Below are 10,854 nucleotides of genomic sequence, written 5' to 3' on the forward strand. Positions count from 1 at the left end.
CAGCTTTCATCTGCAGATTGCCACAATTACAGCATTTCTAACATCTTGGGGCTTCCAAGGCTATCCACACTTCACCTTCTGAGCATCACAGAATGGTCTCTATGAGCCTCCATGCAGAAACACCCCTTTGATATAACTGGCCTCATCATCTTTTCTTAGTCATATGGGAAGATTCCATAACCTCTTTCTTATATCCTTGACTGTGAATCTAGAACCACAAAATTGAAAATACCAAGGTTGACTCTTTGCTATGGCTGTAAAATATATCTCCTTATTCAATAGCATCTTATGCAGGTTTCTGTTTTTCATTACTTACTTCACCCTCTACTCCTGGCTGTACTAAAACTTGTTCTGTGTACCAGGCTGGCCATGACTTCAGAGACCATTCAATCACATCTTCATCAGCTTTCTGTTTTTGACGATTTCCTTCATTGCCTAAGCTTGGACTATCTGGAACTTTCTCTGTAGACTAGCCTGGAATCAAAATCAGTAACCTCTGCCTTTTGAGTTTTGTAATTAAAAAATGTGAACCACCAGACGTGACAATGATTTCATAACTTTCCTTTAAATAAGTTGGATACTTACATGGTTGGAATCTCATCCTGAGGTCATTTCTCACTTTTTTCTGTTTCTTAATCTGTTTATCTACATAAGACTGAGTTCCATTCCAACTTCTGGTGCTCCTTGCCTCCTCATATTATACATATATTTTTCCTTTTTCAGCTTGCTCCTTTTCAACATGGATCTGCATAGGAGTGAACACTAATAACTTCAAGAGTGTCAACACTAGTCTGTCAACACTAGTCTGTCAACATTAACCAACAGACGTAGGATCTTTGTGATTACAACACATGGGGACAGTGCTTATGGGTTCACCTCCTCTCCTTTTCCTTTAAAAGAAAAATCAGGATCTATTCAGTGATATGCTACAGTGCATGGTAAAACAGTGAGCTAAGGTTTCTTATAAATTTGAGTCACCCTTGCTTGACTTTATAAACTCCTCTTTTTAACTATGGCTTCCAGAAGAAGTTGATGGTTTTCTTTTTCCTATTGAAAACATTAGTACACAGTTGGGATTAAGGGCTATGTCCCTTTATATAGGAAGGTACTAGTAACAATGATCTAATGTCATATTTTTGTGTATGAAATATAGAAAACACAAATATCTGTAGATACCAATAGTGAGTAATTTTAAAGGGGTTTCCTTCTCTATACCAACTTTACATTTTTATAGTTGGAGCTGACTGCTCACACCACTGTTGTTTGAGTTTCTATCTGAGATATATGAATTTCTCATCTGGATACTCCTTGGACATATATACATACAGAGAACACATTTGTGTCCTGTCTAATATGAAATATTATATGTTGTATATATGTCAGTATATATTATTTAGTTTGCAATATTTTTAGACAACCACAGTATATTAGTGATCAATTGCAAAGAGTGAATAATGATAACTCAGCTAGAAAATTGTAGGTAAATTTCACCAATATTGAGGCTATTTTTAACTTTATTGAATTCAACTTTATGTAATATTTATCTTTACATGAACACATTGTTGTCTTTGGGTAATTGTATTGTATAATTATATAATATAGGCCTATGAAATTTGGACTCAGGACTCAATTTCAGGACTCAATAGGATAATTTGCCATCACAGAGAAGGGTCATAAGATAGAACAAAGAAAAGAACAGCCAGACAAACAAAATCATTTATATTTAAAAAAGGGGTATTTTAAGGGGTAATGAATTGTAGTGTTGCAGATATCCTATGATTATAATCTCATTTGATGCAGATGTTCTCAGCCCTGCTAAGTCTGTCTTTCCCATTAGTAGGATTTGTTGAATCAGGGATTTAGAGTGATGGTGCAGGGGGTAAAGGTACATGCCTCTGAGCCTGAGAATTCCAGAGGCTTACATGGTTAAAGGAGAGACATGATTCTTGTGAGCTCTTCTCTCTGTCTCTCTCTGTCTCTGTCTCTGTCTCTCACACACACACATTTGTCTGTCTTTCTTTCTTTCTAAATTATAGGTAATGGTTTTAGCATTCTCACCACTGGAACCTCAGGTACATGGCTGCAACAAATTTGATTATGAGGCACAGTGCAACATGCCAACTCAAAGTGAAGGACACTATAAGGTTGACTGTTCACCACAGCCAGGACACTTCAAAACCCAGGAAAATTCTTGTGAAAGTGATATGCTTTCTTACTCCTCAAGAATGGGATGTACTGTTTGCTGGGGATCACAATATTTAGCATGGCATGAAGACAGTAGTCCTGTATGTCTATAAAGAGTTCTCCAGATCTCATATTCTTTGACAGTCACAGGGGTATAACCACATATCATACACAGACCTGGCAATGGAGATTCTCTTTCTGTCCCAAACTACACTGGGAATGCTGGGTATCTCAGCCTTGATTTGCTGTTTTATCATTGATGTATTCTCTGGAATCAGAGCCTGGCTAACAGACTTAATAGTCAAACACATGACCGAGGTTAACTTCATGATTCTTCTCTGTAAAGGAATCCCTCAACAATGGCTATTTGGGGTCAGACATATTTTCTAGGTAACATTGCATGTAAACTTGTGGTTTTTTTTTATTTCATAGAGTTGCCAGAGGATTATCTGATGCATTCACATCACTCTTAAATTTATTCTAGGCTATCTTGATCATCTCAAGGTGTAACATGTATGTGCAATTTAATGCCAAAGCCCCCATCATCACTGGACAAAAACTGTTCCCTCATATAGAGTCATTGTAATTTTCTTTGTGGCACTTTTCTTCAACACACATCCACTGTTGTTCTGCCCTCACCAGTTCCCTTCATTATATTGTACTCATTTTTCTTCCATCACCTTATCTATATCCTTCCCCTAACCTGTTATTTGTATTGATATGGCGGGATTATAAAACGTCTTCCAAAGACTTGTGTTCTGCCAGGCATTCCCAATTTTGGTACTGTTTAGATAAAACATGGACATGTTTCAAGGTTAAACATAACAGGAGGTGTTCAGTAAGTATATGACTCTTACACATAAAATTCTTTGGTCCTAACTCTTGGCTGTAGGTTTGTAGTATGTAGACTTTATTGTGTTTAGATAGAAACCATTTAACTATAGACACTCCATATTCTTGATTATAAAAGGCTGTCAGATTTTTTTTAAAGACCTTCTGGTGTCAAGGCTGGCAAATGGGCTGTCTCCATCTTCTCCTTGTGTTCAGATCTGAGTAAACCTGATGAATAGGAGGTGGAAAGAGGATAAAGAGCTGGCAAGAATGGATATCACAAGAGAACATAGTCCTCTAATTCAGCTGAGCAAAAGTTTTATGAAATAATTGAGAATGAATGAAAAAGCCCTGGGCATGCACAGGTGTGCACCAGGTCCTCAGTATACATATTATATCTTTCAGTTTAATATTGTTGTGGGATTACTGCTACGTGAATGACTGCATCTGTGATTCTTACACCTTCTCTTGTGCTATTTTGTTTGTTTACCTTGTCTATCTTCCATGTGATGTTTTTTTTGTTTGTTTTATCATATTATTTTTTATTTCGTTCTGTTTGGTTGTTATGACTTAGAAATCTCATTTTTCTAATAACAGAAAGACAATGGATGTGCCTGGTAGGACAGGTGTGGGGGGGAACTTCAAATTGTCCAGGGAAGTAAAAATGTAATCAGGGTCTATTGTATAAGAATAGAAGTTATTTTCTGTTTTTTTTCTATTTAACTTTTTCTGAATTCTCTGTGGATTTCACATCATGCATCTTGATCCCATTCATCTCACACCCCTTCCTATGCAACTTCTTCCCTCACAACTACCCCACAATAAATCAACTTAAAATGTAAAAGAAACTGAAATTGAAAAAAGGAAAAGAAAAATCTTGTCATGGAAGATGTGGCATGACAAAGTGAGGCACACTGTTTTTCCTTTATTGCTGATATCATTACTTGCAAGTGTTCATTGCCATACATCATTGATCTGGATGGAGGCTTCTGGGTTTTGCTGCATCACTAATATTCGGCCATCACTGAGGATCCTTTTGGCTGTCCTGTTGTTGTCCTGTGTCCTGGAGATCTTGCAAAATTGTATCTGTAGTACTAGATCCTTCACACACTCCAGCATATCATAGATGATGTGGATGAGGAGATGGGCAAACCCATAGCCATGGGCAGTTGATTGTTTGGTTATCCCACTAGCTCTCTCTCATCCTCAAACCCAGGATTAGCTCTCTTTTGCCAATTTGCATAGCTCCCCAGTTCTGTGTAGTTAGCAGTAAGGAGCAGCTCTGCTCTCATTGCCTAAGGTTGTGCTCAAACACACCTATACCACCAGGGACAGGTCTACTGTGTTGTGGGTATAGGAGATACTCTGACCAGTGATGCATCTAGTTAGAGGTAGGGTCAGCTTTCTTGTTCTTGTTACCTCAGAGACAGCACTCCCAACTGCTACAGGCTTTGAGAGGTTTGTATGGATTCTCTCCCTTACCCACAATACCATATGGCAAACTATAGACAGGAACAGATATCTCATAGTCATATTCTCGAGGCAGACAATCCTCTGCCCCTGTGAGCAGAGTCACCTCTAATGTGTTTTACTGGTAGGTCCAGGGCCCACTCTGCTGGTTGTTGCATTTGATGAGGGGCACAGGCAGGTTTCATCCATGGCAGGTGCAAAGGGGAAAGACAGGCAGAGCATCTTTTCCTTGCCCTCTTTACCACTGGACAGAGGAAGGGTGTATGAACAGCTCTCTCACTCACATGATCTCAAGGTATGCTTACACACACACACACACACACACACACACACACACACACACTAAGTTTCAGCACTAATGTGGCACCCAGTTGAGGTTTAGGGTCTTTTCTCCTGATTCCTGCTTCCTGCAGCTGGTGTAGAGCAAGGCCACCTCTTCTACCTTCATGACCCAGAGGCCTGCTTTTCTGCCTGCTGCAGATAGTAAGGGGCAAGTAGCAGGGAGGCATCTCTCTGCCACCCACACCTCCACATAAGACATGTGTAGTAAGGCTAGCTCTCCTATGCTCAGACCCTCAAGTTTGGTTCAACCTCTCCATTGTAAACATGGTCAGCTCTACTGTGTTTCCCCAATGAGGTGCAGGATCTGCTCTCCCTAGTGATACAGCTGGTGAGATGTTGGGTAAGCTCATCAGTTGTCATGATCTCAAGGCCAGATCTCCCACCTGCCACAGGTGGTGAGGAATGTGGTGGGAGAACATCTCTTCCTCGCTCACATCACCATATGATAGATGAGGGGTGGGACCATATTTCCCATACTCTCATTCTTAGGTCTGGATCACCTCCCCTGACAACAGTGTCAGCTCTCCTGTGCTGCCTAGGAGAGGTAAGGGGTCTATTCTCACTAGTGCTGCAGTGGTTATGGTCCTAGGTCAGCTCTTCTGCTTTCCTCTGGTGGTTAGGTATGAATGGGCAGGGCATCTTTACCTTGCCCATGCCACCACATTGTCCACAAGGGGGACAGGACCAACCCTCCCACTTTCATGCCCTCAGCAGCAGTGCACCCAGAGACCTTGCCAACAGGGTCAGCTCTGTCACACTATCCAGCCAAGGTATAGGACCTGCACTCTCAAGTGCTCTAGTCTAGGATGGTTAGAAACAGTTCTTTGTAGTGTTCCAGGCAGTGAGGGGTGGGTCCATGTCTATATAGGCCTATTCTCTTGACTTTCAGTAGTAACAGGAACAACAGACATAAACGCAGTCCATGGCAGAGACATGGCTCTTATCTGCAGCTCAGATCCAGACAGCACTAAGGTTCCCAGGTGGCACACATGCCACCCACCTCAGCTCACTCCTCATTGCCTTCACCTTTTCAAATTTGATTCTCTCCACAGGACATACACTATTCTCTCTCTCTTCCATACCTCATACAATTGATTTTATTAATGGTTTCCAAAAGTTTTTGATGAAACACAAAGTGTTACTGTGATGCCAAAGCAGATAGAGACCAAATAATAACAAAGAAAATTTATAGGTCACTGTCACTGATGATACAACAATTCTCAAATATAAATAGACTCAGAAGGACAAACATGGTATGTACTCACTCACAGGAGTCACAAAGATGACTAGACTGCTACACAACTACAGGGAGGCTACCTAGAAAACAGGACCCTAGGAAAGACACAGGGATCACCCAATGACAGAGAAATTGATGATATCTACATGAACAACCTGGACAACAGTGGGAGTAATGAAGGGCAAGATTTGAGGGAAAGAAAGCTTAGGGGATCAGGAGATCCCAGCTGGATCAAGAACAGAAAGGGAGAACAAGGAATAACAGACCATGATAAATGAAGACCACATGAGAACAGGGATAAGCAGAGTGCTTGAGAGGTCTCCAGAAATCCACAATGATACATCCTCTGTAGACTGCTGGCAATGGTCGAGAGAAAGCCTGATCTCTCCTATTCTGGTGATCAGATGACTAAACACCCTAACAGTTGTCTTGGAACTCTCATCCAATAACTTATGGAAGTGGATGCAGAGATCCTCAGCCAGGCCCCAGATGGAGCTCTAGGTGTCCAATTGTCAAGACAGAGGAGGGACTGCAAGAGCGTGAATTGTTGAATCCAAGACTGCAAAAAGTACAGGGACAAATAGCCAATAGAATGGAAGCACATGAATTATGAACCAAAGGCTGTGGAGCCCCTAGCTGGAGCAGGCCCTCTGGATAAGTGAGACAATTGAATAGCTTGATCTGTTTGGGAGGCACCCAGTCTGTGGGACCAGGACCTGTCCTTAGTGCATGAGCTGGCTGTTTGGAACCTTGGGCTTACACAGGGACACGTGCTCAGTCTGGAAGGAGGGCACAGGACCTGCCTGTACTGAATCCACCAGGTTTAAATGAATCCCCAGGGGTGTCTTGGTCCAGGAGGAGATGGGAATGGAGGGGAGGGGATGGGGGGAAGGTTGGGGTGGAGGGGGAGGGGGGAGGACAGGGGAACCCATGGCTCATGTATACAATTAAAACACATAATAAAAATAAATAGTAGCTAACCAAATTCAAGATCATGTCACAACCATCATTCATTTGAATTATTTTCTACAAAAGGTAGAACATATTAACAGGTGTTTTGGTACTGGTGAAGGCTAAAGCAGTTGTGATGGGACCAGGTCCCCTGAAGAACAAGTTAATTGCCAGCTATGGATTCAATTGTTCTTGCTGTTAGAATGTGGTAAAAAGTGGTGCCTGTGACTTCATCAAGCAGCCATGATGCCCTGACAGGAGGAAAGCAACAAGACGGGCAGATTTATTGACAGCATTTTTTGTGGGCTCCTTCAAACATCAGATGGGCACTGGGAAGATCCTCCTAGCTGTAAGTTCAAGAATGTAATGGATCTCAGCTCATTCAGTCTGCTGATTCAAGCAGATGACAAAACTCCCATACTTGTTTTGGTCAATGATAGAAAGACTAGGTGTTATATTCTTAACTTTCTGAATTGAATTTTTGAGTGTTATGGGGGAGTAAACAACCAGATATGAAGCAAATCATATCATGTGAATACTTAAAATAAGATTAAGAGGTTTTATTCCTCATCCAGACCAAACTGAATCTGGACAAAATGGAATAATGTTTCATAAGAACAAAGGGTCCAAAAGATGGAAAACAAAGAGAAGTGATGCTAGTGATATTCACAAGCCACCAATTTTGCTTATACAAAAAAACAATGCAGGCTCGTAAGATGGAGGAGAGGGTATAAAAAAACAGAAAGGAAGCCACCAATGCCAGGATGTTCTGGGTTGCTATGGACTCAGGAGAGGTTCTGCTAAAAGCAGTACTGCTACGGATGTGTCGGACACTTTCCTTGTGTCTATACAGAATGACAATCATAGAGCTGCTGGACCAGATGATGATCACAGAAAAGAGGATTTCAGGACACACAATCAATGCTACATAGAGTGAGCCACTGATTTCACCACTCCCTACAATTAAGCAGTATCCAAAATTTCGTTTTCTTGTCACATTTTTGCTGTTCATTTCAATGAAAGGATACATAAAGAAAATGAAATTTATCAACATGTAAAAGACCCAGAGAAGGTAAATGGAGCAGCCAATGTACTTTGCAACTTTGAATTTATGATTTTTCCAAAAGAATCCCTGTGGATTTATGGTGATGGCTTGGAAGACACTAAGGAGGCAAGTGTTGCCAATTGACACACTTCGCCCAAAACTTTGAATGTACAATAGGAGCTGGCATCCAAAATCATTCAGGAATTGCTTCAATCCCCAAACTGCCATTGTGTGGGGCACTCCTGCAGAGAGAATGACCAAGGCATTGGATGCCATTAGGTGCATGAGAATCAAATCTGTAGGCTTTAGTGTGCATTCTCTGTAGTAAAGGACTAGATAGTAGAATGTAAGGGAGAGATTTCCCAGAATTCCAGTGGTAGTTTGTGATAAGAAAATGATTCTAATTGCCAGATTCCATAAATCCATTTTGTGATTCAACAAAATTTTCTTTGGAATATGGCCCTGCTACTTCTCAGTCTAGTTCATAATGACAAATATTTGCAGCCTGAATGGATGAAGATTCCTTTAATTCATGCACCAACTCAGAGAGTGAAGCAAAGTGTCCTTTAATCTCTGGAGATAAACATCAGTCATTGACCACTTAAAAGACCTCATCCCAATATTTTGACAGGAGTAGTTACTTCCCATGTATGATACTGTGAGATTGCCCAATAACTCAGGATGTAAAAATGATGGAATGAGATCCATCAAGTTTCAGAGAAAATGGTCATGCAGGACAAAATGGTTTTGGCCTATGAGAAACAACAAAAAATGACAGCACATAAAAACAAACATGATGTAAACCTACCAGAATATATTGATATGCTTAGTCCTGGTATGAAAGGCAAACAACTTCAATAATGACTATAAATATTAAATATTTATATTTTCAATGTGTATCTCATCTAGAATCATAATAAATGTAATGAGAACTTTATAATACCATTAAGAATCGATGTATGGTCTTGAGAGTAGGTAAAGTTGCCTTTATTTAATTATGAGTAGACCCATCTTTTTGTTAACCTGAACTAAACTTCTTTTCTGTTCTCTCCATAGAACATCCCTTGCAAAGTACCAAAAACTGTTCTAGAAACAGTGGTGTAAAATGGGCAAATTATTGTCTACTTCTAGCTTCTGTTAAGCTTCTTGCATGCATGACTTCCTCCTTCCAACTGTCAACCAAGATATAGTTTTTCTGCCATTTTTGTCCATACCAGCTTCTTGTCAAGTGAATTTGAGGTTCCTCTGTGAGAAGTGTTTCTCTCCAGGCATTCACCAAGCACACTTAATACAGAATCTCAATTTGGACTGTGGTCATGCTGAGTGGTCTTTAGGTATTTAATCTGTTGCAATAATATCTAAAAAATTATTTAAAGCACATAGAGCATTAGAATGATGGTTCAAAATACAACTTACATCACATTAAGTTAAAAACTAGCTGTATGAAAATCACACCACATAAACACACAAACACACACACACACACACACACACACACACACACACATACACACACATGACAGGGCTGTTAGAGACAAGTGAATATCTGGTATAATGAAATCTTACAGAATACATAATAGAAAGTAAATAGAAAAAAAATATATGCCACCAAAAATTGCAAGGATAATGACAATATATGATCAGTGACACCTAGATGAAATCTTTAGTGTCTTATTGAAACTTTGTCTGGCATAATGATGCACAACTCCTTAGTCTAGTGTTGAAATGGTAGGAAAGAAAAACAACAGTGTGTTAGAATGTCCATCAGTACAGTGCACTAGGAGGAAACTCTAAGAACACTATACTTTATTCCTGCATAAGTATACATATGAAATCATTTTAGTAAGGTGTCAGCTTCTTGAAGAAGTAGGCAGAGCAGCTGTGAATCAGTACCAGGCTGAACCAAGCAGTACTAGGGAGCACACTGTTACTCTACATAATCATCAGCAATGTGAGATGCTCAGCTGAACAATCAAGAACTAGGGAAGAAATTTTGGCACTAAATCTTGGAATCTGAAGAAACCAAGTCTAAGTGAGTAGATGAGCTGAGACCATTGGAAGTATCAGATGCTAGCAGTCTCCCCTTCTCCATGCACTGGCAATGTAGAACACACTAGGGAATGGCTACAGTGAAATCATGGAAAGTATTCTATTAAGTGAGGTAATACAGGCCTAGGAATCACTTGCATACACTCTTTCTCAGCTTGGTTTCATTGCTTGCAGCTGTTTAGAAATGTGTATTTATGTGGGATGAATGTGTTGAGCACAAAAAACTAGAAAAGAGCCCATAATATGGTTAAAAAGAGACTCTATAAGAGGTTAGTGAAGATAAGAAAACACGTGATATGAGTAAAGATGGAAAATAATAATTGTAAATAGCTATGCTGTAATAAGAGCAGGAGATGTGCAGAAGAAGGTTTGGGTCAAACAAAATAATAAATACTAAAAAGCCATAAATAAATCAGCTATATTTAAGATAATTAAATACAAAAAGAAAATAAAAGTTTAAAAAGTTAAGAAGTATTCAAATACCAACTTAGAAATGATTGTAGATAAACCAAGAACTCTATAGCCTAACATTATCTGTGAATATAACTCACTAAGAATGTTTTGGGAATCTAGTTACATCTACTTATTTCAACAAATACAAAGCTATATGCCAATTACCCTGTCTAAGATTCCACATGTCTTAGTTAGTTTGTATCTATTGTTGTGAAGACCATTACAAAGACAACTCTTATAACAGAAAACAGTTAGTTGGTGCTGGCTTTCAGTTTCAGAAATCTAGCACATT

The 10,854-nt window shown here is 39.7% G+C and overlaps 1 protein-coding gene across 1 annotated transcript; it reads right to left on the reverse strand.

The window, feature by feature from the left end:
• Window positions 1-7,565: 7,565 nt before the first annotated feature.
• LOC118575564 (vomeronasal type-1 receptor 4-like) lies at window positions 7,566-8,495 on the reverse strand. The gene has a single exon (XM_036176058.1). It carries the CDS (start codon window positions 8,484-8,486, stop codon window positions 7,566-7,568), a length of 921 nt encoding a protein of 306 aa, XP_036031951.1. The 5' UTR covers window positions 8,487-8,495.
• Window positions 8,496-10,854: the final 2,359 nt, after the last annotated feature.

This window comes from Onychomys torridus, unplaced genomic scaffold (assembly GCF_903995425.1).
Source record: "Onychomys torridus unplaced genomic scaffold, mOncTor1.1, whole genome shotgun sequence".
NCBI lineage: Eukaryota > Metazoa > Chordata > Mammalia > Rodentia > Cricetidae > Onychomys > Onychomys torridus.